The sequence below is a fragment of the Crocuta crocuta genome, unplaced genomic scaffold (genome assembly GCF_008692635.1).
Source record: "Crocuta crocuta isolate KB4526 unplaced genomic scaffold, BGI_CrCroc_1.0 scaffold25, whole genome shotgun sequence".
NCBI lineage: Eukaryota > Metazoa > Chordata > Mammalia > Carnivora > Hyaenidae > Crocuta > Crocuta crocuta.
In genome coordinates this window covers 7,463,231-7,489,572 of record NW_027532015.1, presented here as the reverse complement: position 1 = coordinate 7,489,572, position 26,342 = coordinate 7,463,231, and the positions used below count along the sequence as shown (strand labels likewise).

The 26,342-nt window shown below is 38.6% G+C and overlaps 1 protein-coding gene across 3 annotated transcripts in view; it reads left to right on the top strand.

Annotated features, from left to right (window-relative positions):
- Positions 1-26,342, top strand: part of UTRN (utrophin) — a 563,065-nt gene that overhangs the window by 524,839 nt on the left and 11,884 nt on the right. For 2 of the 3 annotated variants that reach the window (XM_077776104.1, XM_077776103.1), the window contains 6 exons: positions 5,500-5,636; positions 11,415-11,453; positions 11,678-11,743; positions 13,358-13,423; positions 22,767-22,925; positions 23,286-23,526. In XM_077776104.1, coding sequence (XP_077632230.1) covers positions 5,500-5,636; positions 11,415-11,453; positions 11,678-11,743; positions 13,358-13,423; positions 22,767-22,925; positions 23,286-23,526 — 708 coding nt within the window. The remainder of the gene's footprint in view (positions 1-5,499; positions 5,637-11,414; positions 11,454-11,677; positions 11,744-13,357; positions 13,424-22,766; positions 22,926-23,285; positions 23,527-26,342) is intronic. The other variant, XM_077776105.1, reaches the window with a different exon arrangement.

The window sequence follows — 26,342 nt, the reverse complement described above, 5'->3', positions numbered from 1 at the left end:
GACCTCATCAAAATAAAAAGGTTCTGCACAGCAAAGAAAATAGTCAACAAAACTAAAAGACAACCAACAGAATGGGAGAGAATATTAGCAAATCACATATTAGATAAAGGGTTAGTATCCAAAATCTATAAAGAACTTATGCAACTCAGCACCCAAAAAACAAATAATCCAGTGAAGAAATGGGCAAAAGACATGAACAAACACTTTTCCAAAGAAGACATCCAGATGGCTAACAGACACATGAGTGTATGCTCAACATCACTTATCATCAGGGAAATACAAATCAAAACCACAATGAGATACCACCTCACACTGTCAGAATGGCTAAAATTAACAATTCAGGCAACAACAGATGTTGGTGAGGATGTGACGAAAGGAGAACCTTTTACACTGCTGGTGGGAATGCAAACTGTTGCAACTACTCTGAAAAACAGTATGCAGGTTCCTCAAAAAATTAAAAATAGAGCTACCATATGACTCAGCAATCACAGTACTAGGTATTTATCTGGAGGATACAAAAATGCTGATTCAAAGGGATACATGCACCCCAATGTTTAGAGCAGCACTATCAACAATAGTCAAATTATGGGAGTGCCTGGGCAGCTCAGTCAGTTAAGCATCTGACTTTGGCTCAGGTCATGATCTCGTACTTCATGAGTTCAAGCCCCATATCGNACTTATCATCAGGGAAATACAAATCAAAACCACAATGAGATACCACCTCACACTGTCAGAATGGCTAAAATTAACAATTCAGGCAACAACAGATGTTGGTGAGGATGTGACGAAAGGAGAACCTTTTACACTGCTGGTGGGAATGCAAACTGTTGCAACTACTCTGAAAAACAGTATGCAGGTTCCTCAAAAAATTAAAAATAGAGCTACCATATGACTCAGCAATCACAGTACTAGGTATTTATCTGGAGGATACAAAAATGCTGATTCAAAGGGATACATGCACCCCAATGTTTAGAGCAGCACTATCAACAATAGTCAAATTATGGGAGTGCCTGGGCAGCTCAGTCAGTTAAGCATCTGACTTTGGCTCAGGTCATGATCTCGTACTTCATGAGTTCAAGCCCCATATCGGGCTCTGTGATGACAGCTCAGAGCCTGGAGCCTGCTTTAGATTCTCTGTCTCTGTCTCTGTCTCTCTCTCTCTCTCTTTTTCTTTCTCTCTGCCCCTCCGCTGCTCACATTCTGTCTGTGTGTGTGTGTATAAAATGGAATATTACTCAGCAATCAAAAAGAGTGAAATCCTTCCATTTGCAACAATGTGGGTGGAACTAGAGTGTAGTATTCTAAGGGAAATAAGTCAGAGAAAGACAAATTATTTCACTCATATGTGCAATTTGAGAAACACAACAGATGAACATAGAGGAAGGGAAGGAAAAATAAGATGAAAAAAAAAAAGGGAGGCAAACCATAAGAGACTCTTAAATATAGAGGGTTGCTGGAAGGGTGTTGGGTGGGGGGATGGGCCAAATGGGTGATGGGCATTAAGGAGGACACTTGTTGGGATGAGCACTGGATGTTGTATGTAAGTGATGAATCACTAAATTCTACTCCTAAAGCCATTGTTAATTAATTATAGTATATGTTAACTTGGACTTTAATAGTAATAATAATTCACTAAGCCATACATTTGTTATAGATTTATAGATCTGTTTTATTTTTACAATAAATACAATTTAAAAATTTAAAAAAATCAGTCCACTCACAAACATTTTAAGCATGGTTATCCCTGGTTGGTCAAAGAGCAGACAATTTTAATTTTTTTCCTTTTTTCTCTTTCATGTGCATTTTCCCCCTAATTCTACATACACTCAGTGTGTCTCAGACATACAATTTAAAAGTTAAAAAATGACATTTTAATATAACTTATAAAACTCAACCTACAGGGTATCTTAATGTAATAATAGGTAATTTAGTCAATGGCTATGGGTTCTCTCTCTTACAAAACTCAGAATTGTTGCATTTTTCTAGGATAAGTGACATAGTGTTGGTATGATGAAAAGACCCAGGTTTGTGAGAGCAGCTTTCTCCCTACTGACTTGTAGGTCTGAATCCCGGAAAACTTTGGTGTCTGTTTCTGGAAGGGTCAAAAAAGGGATGCTAATTTCACCACCCTTGATAGTGGAATGAGACTGAAGGGAAGCTATTTGTTAATGGTGGAATTCTACACCAATATGTCACACTGTCTCATACAATGAGATCTACAAAATCTTTTGTTCTCCTTTCTTTTCTTAACAGCAATAAATAAAAACCTAGTCTTTCAAGAAATGTATGTTATCTCCCTTTTAAAATGAGGGATAATTTGTGTAGTAATGAGTGACTTTCAAGTCCATCCTCAGATCAATTTGCTTAAAAAAGAGAGAGAACAAACTATTACACCTAGCGTGAAGACAGAGTTGAGTCTAATGATATTCATTATGCTAGGTGGGTGGTCCTCTTTTTTTGCTTTTTACCAAACCATTTCTCTTGCACTTTGAAATAGAAGATATTAGGTAGCAAATTAGACCAAATATATAAAAATATCTTTTAAGGGGTTTTTTTTTTGGTGAGAAAATAGATATAATTCATTTTCTTGGCTCTCTCTTAAGTAAAGAAATGCATTCTGCTAACCTGAAAATAACACCTAATTCTTGGGGGATGAATTATCTTCCACTTTTTCTTTTAATATTACATAAAGTTTATGGCATTAGTTTATGGCATGTAGTGCCTTTATATTATAACTATTGGTGGAAGGAAAACTATTGTTTTTTTCCTTAATATGAAAATTGATGAGGAAATAAAAGTATGCTATTTTTATATGAGTATGCACTTGTTTTATCAAATATTAAACTTGAGCATTATCAGAAACTCAAATTTAACTTCAGCCCCTCCTATAACTTTTGGGGAGGCAGGTAGTTGCTTTTTATTTGCTTTTTGTTTCCTTTTGTTTTGTAGGAGTGGTTTTTGGTGGTGATGGTCAGTTGCGTTTGCTTTGTTCTTCCATGTCTTCAATGTATTTTGCGCAAGAATGCTTGATGTTGAATCAGACTTGTACTTGTACTTGAATGATGTGTCCTTTTTTCCCCTAGCAAAAGTTCATGTAAAAACCTAAATTTAGATAGCTAGAAGAACATTCTGCTAAGTGAAAGAAGCCAATCACAAAAGACGACATACTGTATGATTCCATTTATAAGAAACATCCAGAATAGGCAAATCCATAGAAACAGAAAGTGGATTAGTGGTTGCCAGGAGCTGAGGGGAGGTGAGGGGGTAAGAGTGGGGGTGGGAGTGATAACGAAAGGGTACAGCATTTCTTTTTGAGGTGATGGCTGCACAACCCTGTGAATATATAAAAAGCAACTGTATTGTACACTGCCCCAGTGGAGGCAGACAGGGAAAGTGGCCCGGGGCCTTGCACACCTCTCCTTTTCTCCCACTCAGCCCACTCAGGGCTGTCTGAATTGAAAACCTGGGTATGGCTGGAAAACCACTGGCGTCAGTGGTGAAACCCTTTTACTGCCAGATGAAGGTAGACCAAGTAAAAGCTGGAGGCCAGTATTTCCTTATATATTAACAATGTGTTAAGAGCAGACCTAGAAATAAATTGCACCATAAATGCTTATCCTTGCATAGGGGCCTTCTTTTTGTATTTCTGTCATGGAAAGCTTCTTCCCTTCTCTTTACCAAAACATTCAATGAAAATATCTAAAAATGCAGTGATCTGCAGCTGTGATACCCATTGCTACAGGTCCAAATGTCCTTTACAGTAGGTGATCTGTCCTTTTGGCTTTATTCTCAGCCCCAGACATTCTGTCTCTAAAAATGTCCTTCTTTACTCCCAAATGTGTTCTCCTTATTTCTCCTGTTCTATCTGGTTAGATCTTAGTACTCCCAAACCATCATCTCTCTTCACAACACTTTGCCTTAGATTCATTTTCATTAATAGCTTATTTTCTATACTTCTTTATATTTGGAAGGATCAGTCCCTAAATAACTACAGAAATTATGTGGTTTATTCTGTGTTATTTTGGAAAAGATTGGACATTGTGGGTCTGATGGTAAGGCCTTGGGACAATGTGGTGGTCCTTGCTATACTTTTTTTTATGAAATGAAAATGGATCAACTTTAATTATAAATAGCTTGAGCTTATTTATGTTTCTTCTCTGCTCTGCAAACCTAGAGAATCAAAAGTTCCCTTAAGTGTGTACTAGAAACAGACACATTTAGGTAGAATGAGAGCAGATGGAAAGCAACAAAACTACATAAGGGCTGACTCAATTTAGTTGCTTTAAAAAATAATTATATTTTTAAGCTTCTGTTTGCAAAACAAGTTGGTACGTGTCCTGGGCATGCTTGCCATGAAGGAAAAGACAATGGACTGGGGAGGGTGCAAGGAGGAGGGGCAGGCAGTAAGTAAGCACACAGTTTATTATTCTAGAAAAGTCCTCTGGTTTTGTTTTGTGAACTGATTGGAGTGAGGTCTACCCAGGTGTGGATTGAATAGCCAACCAGGAGTCCAACAACCCAGGTTTTAATTCAGTTCTCTGCAGGTAATATAAATATATTAAATATATCTTCAGAAGGACTAAAACTGGTGTCTATTTAACATATTGCAAATAAAGACTAGAATTGGTGATAGCCAAGGCTTAGGGTACAGTTCGTAGGATGGGAGGAGGGGATGGGGTTGGGATAGATTTCAGCCATGTCACCCTAAATGATTATTAACTAATCACCTTGACATGACTAAGGAAACAGTAACATTTTATATTGCATTAAAAATTTAGACCATATGGGGACCATGAGTGGCTCACCCGAGTAAGCATCCAACTCTTGATCTCAGCTCAAGTCTCAATCACAGGGTTGAGAGTTCAAGCCCCACATTGGGCTCCATGTTCAACCCCTTCCCAAAACAAAATAAAAAATATATATATATATAATTTTTTAAATAAATGAATAGAAAAATTTAGTCCATGTCAAATTTTTGGGAAAGACAAATGGACTGGATCCCTTACAATATTGTGGCCCTGCTCCTTCTCTCTTATGTTATTGCTTTCTCATTTTCCAGACTTCAGTATATGCTGGCTTGTATGAAGTCATTAGATTCATTTATTCACCTTAGTGAGAACCATGTTATAGCCAGAATGCTGCATCATCTCTAAACATTTAATAGCAAATTGCAACTCTTAGTAATAGGAATCAACCAATAAGATTGCCAAAACTAATTTTACTTTTTGGCCTAAGTTTTTAAATATTGGGGAAATGAGCTAGTGATGGTTTATTTTCAATAGAAAATAAAAAAATTACAAACTGATTGCTGGATGGTTTAATGACGAGTCCTGATTGCCGTGTGATTTCATGACACGATCTGTTATTCCAAAAATACAGAAAGCTACTGCATACAATGTTATTTAATTGCATGAATTTATATCTGCTCTAATTTTATTGGAGCTAGATATCTCCTTCCATTTTAATGAGAGAGGTATAATTTTTTTTTCAACCTCCTAGACAACATCTGGGGAGGATGTACGAGACTTCACAAAGGTACTGAAGAATAAGTTCCGATCAAAGAAATACTTTGCCAAACATCCTCGGCTTGGCTACCTGCCTGTCCAGACGGTTCTTGAAGGGGACAACTTAGAGACGTAAGTTCTATTTTATTATTGAAACTTCTATGTACTCCTTTATATGATGTCGTCTTTTATTATGTTAGAGACACAAGAGAAATCTGATACCAGAAAGAATTTGTGTTTTGCTAAAGTATTTCATTTTAAAAGAGGTAAATTCAACTTGGAATCAGTCTTCACAACATGAATTTTTACTGTTTACTTTTGACAATACCATGGCTAAAATTTTAGTGTAATTTTGCACACGTTCCTCCACTTTAAAAATATGTATTACCATGTGTTCAACCTTTGCTTTGGTCATCTCTTTTCCTCTTAAAAATACTTAAAGCGAATTGTGGTATATGCCATTTCATTACTTTATTCATTTCCCATTTTTCCTCCTTTGGGGATATTTTTGCTATTTCATGGAGTATGTATTGCACTTATTTCACATGTTTAAAAAAATTTTTTTAATGTTTATTTTTGAAGAGAGAGAGAGAGATGGAGTGTGAGCAGGGGAGGGGCAGAGAAAGAGGGCAACAGAGAATCTGAAGCTGATAGCACAAAGCCCGACATGAGGCTCGAACTCATGAACCATGAGATCACAACCTGAGCCACAGTTGAACGCTCAACTGACTAAGTCACCCAGGTGCCCCTATTTTACATGTTTTTACTGTACATTTATTAATAATATTGAATCTCTTGCTTCTGATATACCTGTGCTAAAATCACATCAAAATCTTATACTTGTAATTTTTTTCTCTTGAGCATGAGACAGCAAAACAAGATAACTGTATACGGTATGTAAAAGAGACAAAATTTCTTAAAAGTATGTAATTCAAGTTTATAAGCATAAATCCAACAAAATCTCAAGGTAGCAAAATTACCATGACATTATAAAGAAAAGAAAAACAGCAATTTATGCCCTGAAATGAAAAGAAAAATAATTTTTAAAACAAGCCAGAAGAAATGCAAGAAGTAATTTTAAATTACTAACCAATTTTATATCAAGGTCAAAATAGGTCTGATTTTAAATTTTTGTATCTTATTTTATTTTATTTTACTTTACTTTATTTTATTTCATTTTATTTTGAGAAAGAGAGTGTGTACCCAAGGAGGGGCAGAGCAGGGGGGAGAGAGAGAATCCCAAGCAGATTCCATGCCCAGCGTAGAGCCTGACACAGGGCTCAATCTCACGACTGTGAGATCATACTTGAGCTGAAATCAAAGGTCAGACGTATAATTGACTGAACCACCCAGGTGCCCCGAATCACTTTTGAAAATATCAGCATAAATATGCCTGCTACAGCAATTTTCTTTTGCTTAAATCTTGGGAAAAATTAACTTTTATTGCTAGTCATTAGCAAAGTGCCTAGTCATAAAAAATAGTGATGTTCTAGTTAGAGAAAGATGCCCTCTCAAATGACTATAGAAAAGAAACTCAGAAGTGTGACATTTTCTACAGTATACAGTAGAAAAAATATATATAATGAGTATTAAAAAGTGTGTTGAGTGCAATTTTTGTGAAATCAATCTTTCTTTCTTTAACCTTTAAAACCTGTTGTTCATTTTATTGTGTATCTGAGAGAGAAGCAGAGAGCAGTAATAGCCTAGTATCATGACGATCTGTGTCTCAAGGATTTCAAAGTAGAGGACAGACTATTTGGCCTGGATTTTTTCCATATAAAGCTTTCTAGAACATCAGCTTTGCTACATTTATGTATAAGGATATGTAGTTGTTTTTTTTATTAATTTGTGGAACTTTTAAGAAGTAGAAGAGAGAACACAGCCAAAGCATAGTAGATATTTCATCCCTCTATAGGTACTGTTATGGACACACAACTGTATTTGTTGATAGATCCAAAAATACCACATACACATTTAAAGCATACCAAAAAATTCAAGCTTTTTGATAACTTTGCTTGATATCAGACTGTGTATAATTAAAATATTATGCCTCCCAGTTATTTTTTTCCACAGTACATTGTAGAACAAATTATATTGAAGCAATTTCAGTTTAAAGAGAGCTATTCATCTGCTCAAAATCCATAAGGAAAAGTAGATTTTTGGTTCTCTCTTTGTTTTGTGGGTATGTATTTGTCCTTTTCTTTGAAAGGTTTTATGACATTACATTCTTATTTGTTTTACTATCTAATATACAGTTTAACTGTGCCAAACACCCCATGATACAGGCACAGTTTTACTTCCCTTGGTATCAGATCTAATTAACCTTCAGAGGAGCTGCCCAAAGCATACAGTTATCACATAGTGTTTTTATTTACAGGATAGTTTGATAAGTTTGGACTAGTGATGTGCTTTTCACTCTTCTGATAAACCATTGCCATTTTGTGTCCCAAAATATCTACACCCTTCATATGATTCATGCAGGTCAATTCATCTTTTTTTGATACTCCTTGTAAGCATTTTTGATAATTTGCCTTTTAATGTCAAAATAATCATTGACATCAATCATTCTATGCTGAATGACTCCGTTAAAGTAAAAAAGAACAGAAAAACACGCCAAATAATTTTGTGCTATGATTTTTGGCTGTAATTCTGAAAATGCTTCATTTCATCTATCATGAATTTACCAGCATTTTCAGAGAGAGGAAAACAAGGGAAGGGGTGTCTGATTAAATCAGATGTCACAAGATTCTTTTTGAAAAAGATTTACTAGATACTGGATAGAGTGGGCAGGTTTTCTTTTTTTAATCCTAAAATGTGTTCTTGGAGTTGGTAGAGTTCATTTTTCTGCTGAGCCCTTTCTAGTACAGAGCCACTTAATCTTCTGGTGGTACAATTTATGTGAGTGGGTAGTAAAGTTTGATTTCATTTATTCTCCTGTTGGTGGGAGAACATTGGAGAAGAACCAGCCAAGTGGTAAATGTGTTAAAGTTATTTATGAAGCTGATTGGAATTTTCTTTTGCTTCTTTCTCTTTCATCCCTGCAAAATGTAGTGTCTTATCCCCTATCCAGTAATTACATATGAGTGCATAGAGGGTATTTATGGGGAAAATGAGTTATTACTAAAAGGAGGTAAACAAACTCATGCTTAGGTTTATTCAATTAATTTTGTAACTATGTATGCAAGAATTTTTGAAAAATAAATCAAATGAATAGAACTTGATTAAACAGTTGCCATTGAGGGACGCCTGGATGGCGCAGTCAGTTAAGTGTCTGGCTCTTGATTTCATCTCAGGTCATGATCTCATGATTTCATGAGTTCAAGCCCACATCAGGCTCTGTGCATTGATGCTGAGGAGCCTGCTTGGAATTCTCTGTCTCCCTCTCTCTTCCCTACCCCTCCACTCATTCTCTCTCTGTCTCTCTCAAAATATATACATAAACTTTAAAAAAAGGTTTTAAAAAAAGTTATAAAGAATTGTTATTGAACATAAACCTAGGAAACAAACTTAAATAGTGACAAAAGTAATTTGAGAATTCTGAGAGATTATTTTTGGCTATCAGGTAGGTTGATTTCTTTAAAGATTAAAGAAGTAGACATTACTGTCTGGTATTGGTTCAAGTGGAATAGATGAGTTTCATGGTTCTTTTGAGTTTTTAACTGTAGCAGGAACCAACCCATAGTCAAGTGTAACCACGGTGTGGAGCACCGGATCAGAGGATGTGACAGATAACCGAAGACCTGGAAGAGTAACAGGCTAGACCTCCAGAGTTTGGTGCACGAGGACGAAAGGGAGAGTTTCTAGGCAAGGGAAGTAATTTCAAAGCCCAGAGACAAGACCATTCTGGAAACTGGGCTGGGAAGCTGGGAAGAGTGGCAGGAAGTACGAGTGGAGAGAGAAGCAGCACCTGCCTCATGAAGGGCCTGTAAGTCATGCCAAGGTGTTTGGGTTTTATTGTGAAAGACGTAGGGAACCATTGAAGGTTTAGATGTGAGACCATAGTGGGACCCCACTTGCTCTGGAGCAAATGGATTGAAGGAGGCAAAAAGACTGGAAGCCTACGGTATTAAAAGAACATTAAGTTCTTCAAGAAAAGTCTGGATTACATTTCATGTAATGTTAGGTATATTTAATAAAGAATCTGATTCTTTGTATATTAGTATGTGATTAACCAAAACACTCTATTCAGCCAGCGCTTTGGAAAGCAGGGATAGGCAACATTATTAACTGTGGACTAACACACAGATTGGTCTTATTTTGAACCCTCTTTAATTATAGACTCTATTGCTATGCAGTGAAGATATTGCCTGGTCTCTCACAATTAAATGGGGAAATTTACCACTTAACCTTTTTTTTTTCTCTACAAATCAAAATACTTTGAAGTCAATGAAGCCTTAAGTTTGATTTTGTTAATCTTTCTTTCTTTTCTTAGAAATGTTTTCAATACCTAAAAACTATCTTTTGAGAACTTCTTTGGTTCAGCTTTATACCTCTGCCATTCTTATCTTAGTTCACTGAATCATTTTTGTGCTAACTGAATTAACTTCACAAGAACTAGTCATGCGGTTTCACAGAGCTTTTCCAAGTTCAATGAAGATCAGAAATACACAATTTTCTTGTGTTTAAGGTTCACTGCAACTGTTGTAGTACCCTTGAATTTTAGAAATGCTCTCTTGAGTAGTTACTATTCTTGGGAAAGTTTATAGCAAATCATTCACTTAACATTTAGCATCCACATCTATTGAATAATACTGTGTTGTTTAATTTTTGTAACTATCTTACATCTGGATGATTAAGTCTATTTACAGATATTCTGACAGACACAGACTGGATAGATGCCTGTTTTTGAAAGGAGGTCCAAATAGTCTTAGTTTTTCATCCCAGTAAGATGCCCTTCATCTCCTCTTTATCTTTGCTATTCAGACACCAACTTGTTCTTCCAGTAGGAGATAATGAGATCATTAACTTTTTCTTAAGTTTGTACGTATAATAGAATTAGCAGAATCAAGTAGACCTAGAATAATTTAAACTTTCCTTCTTTGTTTCAATCAACATGCACTCTTGCAGGAGACTTATTTAATTAAATAGAGAACTAATTTCCTTTCGACTTTTAAAATTCCCACATTCATCAGCACCTCCCCAAGGGTACCCCAGGGCTGGGAGTGGTACTGAATGATCAAACTCCAGAGAGAGGCCTAACTCAAATCAACCACACTTCCAGATTCAACTTTCAGTTTCAGAGATTCAACTTCTGGATAAAGTTTTGTGCGAAGAAAGCATATCACCATCCAGTTGCTTTCAGCTTCATGGATAATGTGAAATTTGGGGCTGGGAGTAGGGGAGAGGATCTAGGTAGCATCTTTTTTCAGTGTCTCTGTGAGGTCGTGATACTCTTGGATTTGGAGTTTTGCATTTAAAACTGGACAAAGAATGAGAACAATCTCATTTTATTGCAACGCTGCCGTCAGTGGATAATGTAGTCTTTGGAATTGAACTTTACCTTTCTGACCAAGTTTCTTCTCCAGGAAATACAAAAATCCGATTGCATCATCCCTTGGTATATTATGGAGCATTATCTTTAAACTTATTTCATGTTTTTGAGCTATTTTAGAGCATTTTGTTTCTTTTTTTGTCAATAAGACCATTTCAAGATGTGTTTGCTGTCCTGTAACAAATATCCTGCAGTATTTGCGAGAAGCCCCCACAGGCACTTGAATACACAGCATCTTCTCCAGAATAAACAGGGACTTCTGTTACTTTTGATTTCCCCATGGTGCACCTCAGGGCGACCAAACGTGAGAGGAGAAGGCAGCTGAGAATGTCTTCGCCCCCAGTCTCCCACTGCTCTTGTCTGAAATCCACTCTTGAGTGCTAGTTCTGTGACTTCTGTTTCCCTCTCCCCTTCTGCAGTCCTGTGACACTCATCAGCATGTGGCCAGAGCACTATGAGTGAGTATTCGCAGCTCCATCTGCAGGAGCCGGCACTCTGATCGGTGTCATTAGCATGGGGGTGATTACGACCTCGTGAGCTAAGAGAATAGTCTGTCTCCTGGGTAACAATCCTCATGGTTTGTTTGCATGGCAAATTCAGTGTTTAACTAAGCTAACATTCCTAATAGTAACATCTATCAATATTGGGGCATAAAACTCTTTCTTTGCTTTTTCTTTTATAGCCCCTCGCAGTCTCCTCAGCTGTTTCATGATGACACCCATTCCAGAATAGAACAATATGCCACACGGTAAGAGACTTTGATGGGAGCCCTCCACTGTGCTGCCACCCAGAATGTATCTATTTCTGTACAAATCCTATAGCATTAACATGACTTGATTTAAGGGATGTTTTGCAAGAGTCGGGATTCCATTATATTTGGAATCTGAGCTCTCATCTTTCGATGTTGTAATTTGCACTTTACCAAATACCTGCTATACGTTCTATGAAAAGTAAATCTCCAGGGGATGTGATTACTGAGCTCGTGAGAATCCCAACACTATACAAACAGGATTTAGATAATGTAACCTATTTTAATGAATCAGAGTAGGAATTGAAAGTGTTCTCAGGAGATGGTGCACATATGAATTACAATATGTAATTAAATTTATGCTAGTGCTTCATTATAGAGGTTTATTTTAGAGTCCTGAAACAATATGAAGTATAGTCTGGTCTTGATGGCATGCACAAACTTTCAGAAACGAAGTGTATAGTAAGTAAGTCTGGTGCTAGCAATTAGCTATGCCTAAAAAGGTTAGTTTAAGCATCATATAAATAGTAGCATTCAAACTGGGTCTTAGCCAGATAGAATTTCTGGGAAAAGGCAGGCTTAGACTAATGGAAAAACGTACTCAAAAGCATTGAGCTGGGAAATAGCACTGCTAGGAATTTACCCAAGGGATGCACGAGTGCTGATGCATTGGGACACATGTACTGCAATGTTCATAGCAGCACTCTCAACAATAGCCAAATCATGGAAAGAGCCTAAATGTCCATCAACTGATGAATGGATCAAGAAGCTGTGGTTTATGTATACAATGGAATACTACATGGCAATGAGAAAGAATGAAATCTGGCCATGTGTAGCACCGTGGATGGAACTCGAGAGTGTTATGCTAAGTGAAATCAGTCAGGCAGAGAAAGATACCAAATGTTTTCACTCATATGTGGATAGGAGAAACTTAACAGAAGACCATGGGAGAGGGGTAAAATAGTTACAGAGACGGAGGGAGGCAAACCGTGAGAGACTCTTAAATACTGAGAACAAACTGAGAGTGGATGGGGGGGTAGGGGAGAAGGGGAAATGGGTGATGGGCATGGAGGAGGGCACTTGTTGGGATGAGCACTGAGTGTTATATGGAAACCAACTTGACAATAAACTATATTTTAAAAAAAGCATTGAGCTGGGAAAGAACATCACTTGTTTAAAGAATTGCAAATAAAAGAATGTGGAGTAAGGGAATAGAAGCTCAAGTCTAATAAAGAAGGCCCACCTGCCAAGGAGCCAGGTTATGTCTTTAGCTAAAGAGGGGGTCATGGAGAGCCTTTAGGCAGGAGAGGAACATAATCAGATTTGTGAGAATGAAGACCAAACTGGAGGGTCTGGGAGATCAGTTAGGAATCTAGGTCACTTAGGAGTCTATGTAACATGGCAAAAGATAAAGCCCTACAAGTCTTAAGACAATGGTCATCGGAAAGTAACTCAACATGAGGTATTATTTTAAATTTCTAATCTTGTTAGGAGATTTGGACCTTTTCCTATTTCATCAGAATTATAACAGTTTGAGAACAGCAGACAATGTACCTCCAATTGACCATGCCCTGTGCGGCCACATTATCTAACCTCTTTATTCTCATTCTTCAGGCTGGCCCAGATGGAAAGGACTAATGGATCTTTCCTCACTGATAGCAGCTCTACCACAGGAAGTGTGTAAGTAAATCATGAAATTAGCCCTGCCTGGAAAGGCTAGTTTTTGTATCATGGCTGTCGGAAATAATCTTCATTGACTGTGGCTCTGAATTTTGTTACCAATCAAAATTGATAAGTGTGGTTACAAAAATGTCTACATAGATTTTATGCTTTCAAGCCATGATAATATAAATTGGATATTTTATTTAGTTAGTTTCATATAAGTTAATGAAAAAATCCGGTATTTGTCAACTAATTCGCCTCAGGAAGATCAGATTGTTTTATTTATAAATACAGGTATAGATATTCATTCCATTTGTCAGATACTTCTTGTTGCTAATTTAACGGATATATTTCCATAGAATAACACTCTTCTGTAAAATCCTGTTCCTTTAGCTGACACATTTTCTCCATCACCTCTGCCATTTAACAACTATGACCCACACAAGTTTGGACATATACTCCCCAGTCGTCATCGAAAAATATTATTTCTCCTGCCAGTATTTTATTATATTAGCAAGCAGGAAAATATCATTGATTTTAGAAAAATGCTTTCAGAAAAACATTCTAGGCAAATATTTTATCTCTGATTATCCTATTATTGTGTGTAATATTGTTTGGAACTTTTCCCTTTTCTTCCCCCTCCTTGGAATTAACTTTTTTTTTTTTTTATTTTGAACGAGGTCTACGAGATTTCAGTAGTGTCACATTTACTTGACTCAGGCAGGTTCACTGTTGTTTGGACCTGGTGGGAAGCTGTAGGTAGTCAGAAAGTTACAGAATACTCAGTTACATAATACTCAGATGTTTTATACTAAAAAAGACCATGGAGAGAGCCAAATTGAAATACTGTAAGCACTGTAATACAGAATAGCTCCCTATCAATATTTTTAAAATTGTTTTCCTATTTTTAAAAAAAATTTTTTATAGTTTATTTTTGAGACCGAGAGAGACAAAGCATGAGCGGGGGAGGGGAAGAGAGGTGGGTGAAACAGTCTTCAGGCTCTGAGCTGCCAGCACAGAACCCAATGCTGGGCTTGAACTCACGAACCACGAGATCATGACCTGAGCTGAAGTCGGACACTCAACCAACTGAGCCACGCAGGCACCCCTATTTTACTATTTTTAGGCTTATAAATAAAAATGTCAGGAGGTTTTTCCATTTTAAATTTCAAACATTAGCATGTTAACACTTTACAAGAATACAGTTGTGATTTATATATTATTATTCATGTGCTATGAATATGATACAATTCCCAAACCAAGATAATAGCATATGTATAATTCTTGTTTCTTATTTAACTACTAGTATGTATTTTATGTAAAGCAGCTAGATATCTGGACTATCCTCTAAATCAACATAATTTCCACAAGGTTAACAATAGCCAAATAATTAGATGAAATTAAAAAATAATAATGAAGACCAAAATAATTAAAACCAAATTTGAATTCTTTAAAATGTGTTTGTCATGCCCTCTGAACAGAGTAAAGGTAATGTCCAAATTTAGTACATCCTATCTTCAAATTAAAATAAACACTATTTTTAAGTCTATTACTAATGTCTGAGAAAAAGAAAAAAATAATCAGATGACTAAAAGCTGAATACATTTTAATATACCATCATTAGATACATTAACTCATTCATCTGTCCAACAAATATTTCTTATATACCTACCATGCAGTTGTGTGATAGAGACAGTTTTGAGAGCTGACTGTTAAATTTTCAGGAAGTTTGTAAGCTGTTTGTTAAACAGAGCCATTGTAGGGGCGCCTGAGTGGCTCAGTCGGTTGAGCCACCAACTTTGGCTCAGGTCATCATCTCATGGTTCATGGTTCAAGCCCCACGTTGAGCTCTGTGCTGACAGCTCAGATCCTGGAGCCTGCTTCAGATTCTGTCTTCCTCTCTCTCTGCCCCTCCCCCATCTGTGCTCTGTCTCTCAAAAATAAATAAAATGTTTAAAAAATTTTTTAAACAGCCATTATAGAAATTAATTTGAATATACTTACAATTAAATAAATTAGAGTCAAATGAAAAGGAAGGTAATATTCAAAACTCATCATGCCTTAGTCTACCTCATTGTACTATTATCTGTGTTCTTTGGGTAATTTATTGTATTTGTCAGATGGTGTGCAACTGTGTGTCTTTTCCAAACTCTACATTCAGTAAAGTCATTAGCTTGAAATCAGCCTTAATGAAAGTACTTAAACCATAGAAATCGCAAAGGCTACAATTCAGTGCCTTTTTATTCATTTATTTTTTGGAAAGCTTGTTAAATGTTTACCAGCATTCCAGTGCCACACACCCAGTACTGTAAATGTCTATAGATGTAAATACTATCTTCATGAATCTTAACGGGCTAGAGAAGAGATGGATAAGTGTTTCTACAGAGGAAATGAAACATGGGAAGAACATTTTTGGTAGAGAGAATAATGACCCCCCCCCCCCCCCCAAAGAAATCCACATCCTAATCCCTGAAACTTAAGAATGTGTCACTTTATAAGGCAAAACAGACCTTGCACGTGAGATTAAGTTAAGGATCTTGAGACGGGGAGATTATCCTAGATTTGGGTGAACCTCATATAATCCCATGAGTCCTTATAAGAGGTGGGGAGAGTCAGTTAGAGAAGGATATCACCATGAAAGGAGAGGTCAAGTACAGAGAGATTTCCAGGTGCTATGCCGCTAGCTTTAAGAGTAGAGAGATGCAGGTGGCCTCTAACTCCTGGAAAAGGCAAGGAAACAGATTCTCCCTTAAATGTAATGTTCAGTTAACACTATAAGAATGTATCACTCAGCTACTAAAAAAATCATTTTCCAGTCCCTGCTGCATTAATATTTTCTTAGTGAATATGTTAGTAGATCTTATTTTGATCAGTCCTGGAAGCGCTTTGCTCTTTCAGTTTGAGTTATTGAGTATTCTGGGGTTCTTTTCCTATGACCGTGGCAGTGACTCTGCCATTTGAATGTAAGATTGCAAACTAAGTCATTGAAGCCCTATGCTGGATCTGGAATCCAGTAGTATGATGTGGAGTGGTCCACCTCTCCTCACTTAAATGTATAATATTTACTTATTTAAGCATTTCCATTGCAACCGGTACTCTTGAATTGACAAAGTAAGTCAGTATTACACATACCAGGATAAATAGCTTTTCTCCCAGTGGGTTGAGCCTTCCAATGAGGATGCTTCTTACCTCCTTTGCGCTGAGAGCGCTCCTCAGAATTTGTGACGTAAGTCTTAGGAACCAAGCCTCACTATTTGCTTCTCTGACCGTGCTTCTGTGTTTCCCATCTAATACTGTAGCATCTTGGATCACAGGCTGTTAGGAAGAAATGCTCACTGCTCTTAACAGGACGCTGTTACGCTGTTCCTTCTTTGATTTCAGAGTATTTGTTTCTTACAGGACCTTCCTGGAGTGGCAGGAAGTATATAACATACTCTAACCTTGTAGTGGCAGGAAGTATGTAACATACCGTAACCCTGGCCTTTCCCTGGAAAATTCTTAAAGCTCCGGCACTGACAGGGTCATGAATTAATCCTGAGACGATACAGGAGAGCTTTCTGCACCACCTAACAGTATCGCCAGCTTCTAAATGAGGTTTCAGCGGCTCCTCTGTTTCACTCTTAGGTCTGTCCTGAGGCAGCCAGCATCAGAATCTTAGCAATTTCATTGTTGGGAAAAATTAAAACCTAACTCAGAGTGCCTTAAGAAAAAAAAGTGGTATTAGTTAGCAAATTTCTACAATACATTTTGGAACTTTTCTTAATTTTGAATTCTCCACCTTTCCTCTAGGCCCTTTTCAGTGGAGGTTTCTGTTATTCCAGTCTAGGCCATAAAAATACTATTAGGTTTCTTTTGAATAAGAAGAGTGACCGTCTCTCTCTCCCTGCAGAGTGCAGAGTGTAATGAGAGCTACTGAGCACTTTGCCCATCTTTGCTTATTTAATCCTCATAGAACCCTTTGAGATGCTACTCTTGTTTCTGTGACCACCATTATACAGATGAATAAACTGAGGCTTGCCCAGGTTTCATAGTCAGAAGTGGGGTTCAGATGCAGGCAGCCTGGCTCCCCCTGAGCATTCCTGACCAGCTCACTCGGTCACCTCCGCCACCTAGTGGGGAGGGCTTCCCAGATGGGAGCGCCGCAGCGGGGGCAAGGAGGTGGCGGATCAGAGCATCTTCAATTCCCCTGGGCGTCACCGCTTTCCTTGTCCTGATCCTGCCCATTTTCCACGCAAGCCTCCGCTTCCCAGTCGAGACCTAACCAGAAGAGTTTGTAATTCAGCCCCTCTAAGACCCGTCTGCTAAAGGTGCTTCGGGATGATCTCAGCCACAGGTGATAAAAGAGATTCCTGTGCTTTGAGGTGTGAATTTTGAGATTCGAACCTGGGATTCTAAGTTACCCAAGGTCTTTTCAGTCATTTGTATCTTGAAAAGCAGCCATCCTAACCTGTGGTGTGAGCCTTTCTCTGCGCCTCTGATTGGTCTGTGGAACCAATTCCCTGGCTCCCGACTGCGTTCATCTTCTGTGAAGCTGGTTAATGAGTTGTTGCGCTCCCATGGATGATCGACTGCTGCCTCCCCAGCCGAGAAATCAGCCTCCCAGCTCTTCCCCATATACACCCAGTTCTCAGTGCTCCCTTTCCTCCTGAAAATCTGACTCCAGAGAATTTAAAAGGGCATTAATTGTGACGATATTAATTTCCTAGGAGGAGTTAAACATCCATGACTCAAACAGAAAACAGGACCCAAGATAGCCCTAGGGCATCTCAGTAGCAGGAACTCAAAGAGAGATCCCCAGGCCATTGCCATGGGGGTGTGTCTCTTCCCATCTGCTGCCTGCCCTTGGAGCGACATTGTTTATGTGGAAAGATCAAACTTGGGAGCCTGGTGTGGTTTGCACTGGCACTGCTCTTTGCACCCCTGAAGCCTGGAAAGGAATGATCCTTGAAAGGAGGGAAATTATTGTTATTTTTATTTATTTATGTCTTGAGTACTTTCAGAAGGTCGTCGAATGAATCACACTTCTTTTGTCATCTGATATGTACTGATCTTGTAATCCAGATAGTATTTACTTTACGCAACTTAAATATGGTATAAACAGAGTCCACTGAAGGGTATTTCAGTGGTGCAGACCTATATTTTTGCAACCTTTTCTGTTTTAGCACTGTTGACATTTAAAAGCCCTAATCTGGTACTTCATATACTATCCGTACTTAAAGGGAAGGCTCTTGGTTTTTACTATGTATAATTAAGAGCTTGAATGTATGTATTTTTATATTTAACTTTTAGGCCTAATAATCTGTGAAAAACACTTAGGGCTAAAATTGTATGTTATATATAAATGATTTTTTTTAAAGAAGTTGCCTTAAATCCCTTTCATATTCCTTAATAAAAGAATGTAATGATAGTGGTGATGATGATAATTATAATACTCTGTTAAACTCTATCAAGTTCCTGGAAGAAATGAAGCTAGACAATGTTTACAACAAAATTTATCTCAGATGTAATTGTGACTTGTTTGTGTGTGTATTTGTTTCCCTGTGGTAGTCCCCAAATCTTTAAAACAAAAATTTAGTTAGCGTTAATATTGAGCAATAAATATAGTCCCTGAGTCAGACACATGCTGCCATGAATGTTCTAAGGGCAATAATGATGTGATGATACCTTCTGACAACGGAGGAGCTCTGCGCCAGGATTCAGTCATATCATAGACCTACCAGGTAACTTACGGGACCCAAGGTTTCCTTTAGCACTTCTTGTCCGTATTATATATGTTTTTAACTTTACTTTTAGTCTTTTATTTTCTTTTGGGTGAATTATTCCTAGGAACCGTAGAATTGTTTTTTTTTTTTGGAGGGGGTGGAGGTCTGGGTGGCTAAGTCAGTTAAGCATCCAACTTCGGCTCAGATCATGATCTCACGGTTCATGAGTTCAAGCTCCGCATTGGGCTCTGTGCTGACAGCTCAGAGCTTGGAGCCTGCTTCAGATTATGTGTGTCCCTCTCTCTCTGCCCCTCTCCACTCGCAACCTGTATCTCTCTTTAAAAAAAAATTCTTTTTAACCAATATGAAAATCAATTTACATTTTATTGCAATCCCTGAGATTAAGATCTGCTTTTTTTTCTCTCTAGTTTGCATTATCCTTAACTTGTGCCTTCTTTCTTTTGCTCTGTTGACAAAGTGCTTTGCTGCACATTTGTGCAATCTGGATGGTCATATGAATGCCTGGGTTAGGACTCCAGACATTGCTCCATAGCCTTTCAGCATGGAATATTGTAGAGTAGGAGGCTAAACCTTTTGCTTTTTTTTTTCTTGCAAAATCTACTGTTTTGATTTTTGGTTGACTTCTTGTGATGCATTATATTTATAATAGAGAAATTTTCATGGGGGTTTATGTGAATGTTTCTGTTTTGGGGTTTTTTGGGTTTTTGTTTTTGTTTTTTTTTTGATACTCAGACTTTTTAGTTTCTATAGTTCTTTTTTTTTCAGCCTGAGAAATATTTACAAAAAGTTCAGTTACCCTCTTACTTTGCTATTACTTTACTTTATGCCCACTGTGTCTTTATACTTGTATTTTTCCTCTTGATATGTTAGAACTCTCTTTTTTAATCCTCTTTCACTGTGGATTCTCTTTCCTCCTGAGCCAGATAAAGCGCCTCCAAACCCTGACGGTGATAAGGAACACTGTGTTTAAGTCTTGCCATCCTTAGCAGTTAGTTGCTGTCATACAGTGTTGATACGTTAGCCTGATAGCCAGCTCCTGCCCCTTCATAACACAATTAGGTTTAAGGCACTGGCCATGTATTTCCCATGAGGAAGACGCCCCTCCCTCGCACACACCCTTGCCACATCTCTGTCGGATTTAGGGCAGCCCAGGAGCTTTTAAATGTTGCTGCTTTACAGTGGCCCCATACCTGTTCCCTCCTCTTATCCACATCCTTTTAAAGTTAGGAACAAGCATGAGATTCTTCTAGAGGCTCCTTTTTTTTTAATATTCTTTTAAAAATGTTTTTAATGTTTTATTTATTTCTAAGAGAGAGAGTGTGTGTGAACAGGCGAGGGTCAGAGAGAGAGGGAGACACAGAATCTGAAACAGTCTCCAGGATCTGAGCTGGCTGTCAGCACAGAGCCCTATGCGGGGCTTGAACCCACGAGCCGTGAGATCATAACCTGAGCCAAAGTCGGACACTTAACCGACTGAGCCACCCAGGTGCCCCAGAGGCTCCTTTAGTTTTCAGGGATACCACATTTTCTCAGGAAAGGTAATCAAAGGGTGACTCCATGGCTTATTTCAGTCTTTATCCCATCCATGCTCCTTATTTCCAGTTTCTAACTGTGTGCTAAAGGTCCTACTCCTCACCTTCTGAATTTGCTAGTAGAAGGATGGGAAGGTTAGGTATCAATGTTTATATTATCTTCGTATATAAATTTAGAGAGAGGGAGGGATTTACCAATCAAGGAAGCAAAAGAAATCAATCAGTAGTTCATCTGAACCTTGGATTTGGCTGTTCTGCAGGCCTAACACTCATTTTTTTTTTCATTTGCCTCATCATATCATTCTGATCTCAGTGCTCAGGACACAGCTTTTCTATGAGTTTTGCTAACTATCAGATGCAATTTAAAGTCCCCTTTTTATCACAGTAAACTGTGGTCACGAAGGTTTGGATTTTCAAATCAGACTCGGAGGAATCAGAGATCTTACCTAGTATCAAGTGCTGGTCGTCAGCTGCAGGGCATGAGTAAGAGGTCCCAGACTGTTACCGCTGCTCGGCGGTCTCCTTCTGACTGCATTGGGATGTGCTCTGACCCCAGTGCAACGGGCGAGGTCGCTAAGGGACATTTGTAGGCACACCACTTTGAGAGGAGCTGGTTCCATCGTGAGACAGCTCCATTTTATCCTCTAAGAACTACTTACATGCTTCTCTGAAGCCCTATCCTATAAATCCATACCTTCCAGAATTTGTTTACCAAACACCATCAAAACACACCAGGTTCAATCTGCTAAAGTATTAATTCTATAGCTGGACTGTCCAGCTAGCATTAGCCAGAAGGTCTGTCATTTGCACAAGTACAGAGAGAGTAGACTGGATCTCCCCATAAATGAGGGGAAGACCTTCCAGGCTTGCTTCTGAGCATTTTCTTCTCAAAAGTGTATAGTTTTGTCTTCTTTATGCTTCCATTTCTGCCAGTCATTAGATTCGACCACATGATTGATATGTCTAATTCATTAACCAGTAGTCAGAAAAGAAGAATCTAAGTAACTATAGTTGCTTGTTTTAATGCAAAATGAGTCATCTTAGTGATGACATGCTGGTAATATCAAGTAAAAATGTGGCAGATGTTTTACAAGTATGTATAATGACAATTTTTGCTATATTATTTGAATAAAAGAATATGAGGATTATATTCTTCCATCCCGTGAATTACAAAGCATTCTGAAATGGCTTTCAACCAAATGCTAAAGACAGTGAAATCAACTGAGGCCTCAGTCCATTTGGGCTGCTATAACATAGTAGTATGGGCTGGGCAGCTTATAAGAACATTTATTTATCACAATTTTGGAGGCTGTGAAGTTCAAGATCAAGGTACTAGCAGATTTGGGGTCTTGTTGGAGCCTTCTTCCTGGTTCATAGACGGCTCTCTTCTCCCTGTATCCTCAGATGGCAGAAAGGGGACAGGAGCTCTCTGGACTGTCCTTTGCAAGGACACTAATCCCATTCATAAAGTTCCACCCTCATGACCCAGTCACCCCCCAAACGCCTCCCCTCCAAGTCCCATCACACTGGGGCTTAAGTTTCCACATATGAATTTCGGCGATATACAAATATTCCATGTAGAGCAGTTTATTTATGATTAAGTCTACTAATCTGTTGTTTTGGCATTCAATTATTGATTTTGCCTACAGTGTCTCTTGTATTAACTAAGTACTTTACTTGATACCTTTGATTTGATTTTTACTTTATTTGATACCTCCCCTGAGGAGAATATCTCTACTGAGGTTTCCGATATGTACATGTTAGTCTAAGGTAAAACGTGAAACGTTGGTATGTGTAGTCTGCCTACCTTTTGGATAAATGTCTTCCTAGAGTTTTATTTTTTAATAAAGTTTATTTATTTATCTTAGTAATCTCCACACTCAACGTGGGGCTTGAACTCATGACCCTGAGATCAAGAGTCACACGCTCCTCTGATTGAGCCAGCCAGGTGCCCCAAATATCCTCCTGGAGTTTCAAAGAGATATAGAGGGACATTGAGCTTTAAGGCAAACTTGGCCCAGCAACCATCCCGATCATCATTTTTCTACTACACTTCCATACAGACATGAGCCTCAATGTGTGTGTGTGTGTGATTTGTCTCCCTAGGGAAGATGAACATGCCCTCATCCAGCAATACTGTCAGACGCTTGGAGGGGAGTCCCCCGTCAGCCAGCCCCAGAGTCCAGCTCAGATCCTGAAATCGGTAGAAAGAGAAGAACGCGGGGAACTGGAGCGGATCATTGCTGACTTGGAGGAAGAACAGAGGTGTGTGCAGCCTGGGAGAAGGAGACTTGTTCCCCTGGGCAAACTTCTAATGGGAGATTCTTTAATAATAACTTCAGTATGACCCCTGCCCATTCTTTATTCAGAAGTGTTTTCTAAGAAGTCAAGGCAGAGTCAAAATTTTATAGGAGATTAACAAGCTGGGATGCTGGCTGCAGATTATGAACTTGAGGGTTCAGGGAACACTCGCTTAAAGCCATAGTTTTGTCCAGGCTTACTCATCTCACTGTTAAGTTTCTACCTAAGAAGTCGTCACCTGGGTTCAGTCTGAAGCTCGAGGGCGGTTCCAGAGAGAAAACCATGCCTACAGTAGTAATTCCACTTGTTCCTTTTCTGCACTAGAAATCTGCAGGTGGAATATGAGCAGCTGAAGGAGCAGCACCTGAGAAGGGGTCTCCCTGTCGGGTCACCTCCAGACTCTGTCGTATCTCCTCACCACACATCTGAGGACTCAGAACTTATAGCAGAAGCAAAGCTCCTCAGGCAGCACAAAGGTCGGCTGGAGGCTCGGATGCAGATTTTAGAAGATCACAATAAGCAGCTGGAGTCTCAGCTCCACCGCCTTCGACAGCTGCTGGAGCAGGTAGAGTGTGGAACCCAGCGTGGCTCCCATGCCCCCTCCCGACCCGTCTGTCTCCCGGAGCCTGGTCCCAGCATCAGCTGAGAGGCTCGCTTGCAGACTCTCACCTCCACACCTGACTCAGGAATCCCTCTTCAAACAGAAGTATCACACCCTCCACTCGCTCAAAAAGTGTGTTTGTCCCACTTAAGATGGAATTTCCCATTCTTTGGTAACACTGAAATGTGTCTCACTTCTGAATACTTTAAAGGAAAAGACCCTGTAACACACATCTGCATACATTACATGCAGGAAACTCTAGAGATTAAGGGGAAGGAAGTGATCGGAACTCTTACAGCTAAAGCCTTTCTTCCAGTGAGCTCTTTTCAAGAAATTAAGCAACAGATGTTTATTAATGTGCAGCTATCATTTCCCAACACTGGGCCATGTTTTATGGCAATTTGCATAGTTTCTTGACAATAAGAAATAGGATTTACATTATGAGGAATGCATATCTATATGGTGAATATAAAATAATAATAATTATAAATAAGACTGTCTCTTATTTTCTACTTTTAAATTTCCTTCCTTTCTTTCTTACCCCCCTGCCTGTCTGCCTGCCTCATCCTTCCTTCCATCTTTCTTTCCTTCCTTCCTTCTTTCTATCTTCCTTCTTGTGTTTTTCTTTATCTCTGTGTCCCTTCCATTTTTTTTTTGTTCTCTTTCTTTGTGCTGGTCAGCACATATCAAATCAATTTTATAGCTCATCAGTGAGTAATCGCCCACAATTTTGAAAAATACTGTCCTTTGGGATATAAAAGAGGCATCAGACAGAGTTTTTTTTTTCTTTTTGGTGCTTGCAATCTTATTAGGGACCAAGACAAGATGGCCCAAAATATAACAAGATAGTATTGCACATACTTGCACACAATGCCATAGAGAATTAAGCACTTGATTACATTTAGCAGTTAAAGAATAAGAGTCATATAACAACAGAACGAGTAATGAAGACACCTGGGTAGCAGGTGCATATTGGGTAGAATCCCCACAGATGGGGCTAGACTTTGTCTTTCTCAAAAAGTCTCTGACATCCACATTCATGTCGTCTTTTGCCTTTTTCTCTGGCCTGTACAGTGTAGTGCCCCAGGCAGTGAATAGGCATGCCTTTCTCCAGAAGTGATTTATCCAGAGACAGAAATAACTTTTTCTCCAGTGATTTTTCTCAAATTTCAAAAAACCACCATGTCATAGTTGTTGTCAGTATCTTTTAACTTGTCAGGATCATTCAAAACAGTGTAATTTCTGCATTACCTACACAACAGGCCACAAATCACCACTTTTGACCATATACCTTTCTGTATGTCTGTCACTGTTTCAGAATTTATGTTAGACTGTTTGGGGAAGGCTTACTTTGGGCCTCCAACTGGTGCCTCATGAGAAAACAGTGCTTCCCCTGGAATGCCCCAAAGCCCAGCTTTCCTTAAGTCTTCTGGAACGTTTGAGCCTTCCTCCCTGCCAGTCACATACACTAGAAAAGCTAAACTCTAGCACTGTGAATTTGAAGTTTCCCTGTGATGTAAAGGAGGAATTGTCTCTTAGAATCTCTGATTTACAGTATGAAGTACTATCATTAACCGAGTTCAGCGATAGAATCATCGCAGAAACAAAACAATCTTTATTTGCCAGAGCCTGTTGGAGAGCAAACGGCTCTTCTGCTTATGCTTACTCCATGCCCTCCCCCCAACTCTCACCACCCCATTAGACAGAGCTGCCTAATGGCTCATATGCCCCCAGAATTGCACAGTAATGCTCTTAGAGATGGCTGATATCTAAGTGGCTTTATATATCCCAGACTGTAGACCTCTTATCTCTTCTTAATGATATAGCATGGATGCCAGAAGTAGATGGAAAATTTACCTGATAGTAAAAACTGGCAGAGCTCCAGGCTTCCACTAATATAAATTTAATGGAAAAGCCGGCATCAAAAATATTGTAATTTCATGCATTCCCTAGAAAATGAGTCACACTCTCTAATTTGACTACATATTTGTCAGTTTATCCATCACCATTTCAAAGCTTTGTGCAGAGTGCATTTACAAAGTGTTTTCTAGGTGTCAGATTCTGTTCTAACCTCGGAGAAAACACTAGCTGATCACCCTCCTCACAAAAACCTTTAACACAGGCATTTGTTTTACTGTCCTTTCCTGCTTACAAATAAAGAGTCCAAGGCACACGAGCACCTGGGTGGCTCAGTTGGTTGAATATCCCACTCTTGATTCTGGCTCAGGTCACATTCCCAGGGTCGTGGGATCAAGCCCTGTGTCAGTCTCTGCACTGAGGATGGAGTCTGCTTGAGATTCTCTCTCAGCCCTTCTCCCTGACTTGCACACACTCTCTCTTTCTCCCTCTCTCTCTCTCAAAAAAAAAAGAATCCAAGACACAGAAGGTTATAAAATTTGCTCAGAATTAGGTAGGTACTGAGTGGTGGAGTTTGAATTCGAGCACGTGAATCCAAAATTGTGTCCTTAAGTCTCCAATACCACCTTTAAATATTGATTTAAATAAACAAATGAGCTGATTTTGAAACTGGATATTTACTGTATGAGAAGCAGTGCTCCTTTTTTTTTTTTTTTTTTTTTTTTTTACAGATGAATGAAACCTATTTCTAAATTCACTTGGTTGACATAAAAGTAAAAGCACAGTTGAGGGATGAAACTGACACTGCTAAATAAATCTCACATTATAACCAACTGAGCTGTTCAAGGAGTCCAAAATGAAGGGAAGTGGCCTCCCAGTACCCAGCTGAGGTGCTAGTGAACCCACCAAACTGATGAAAACCT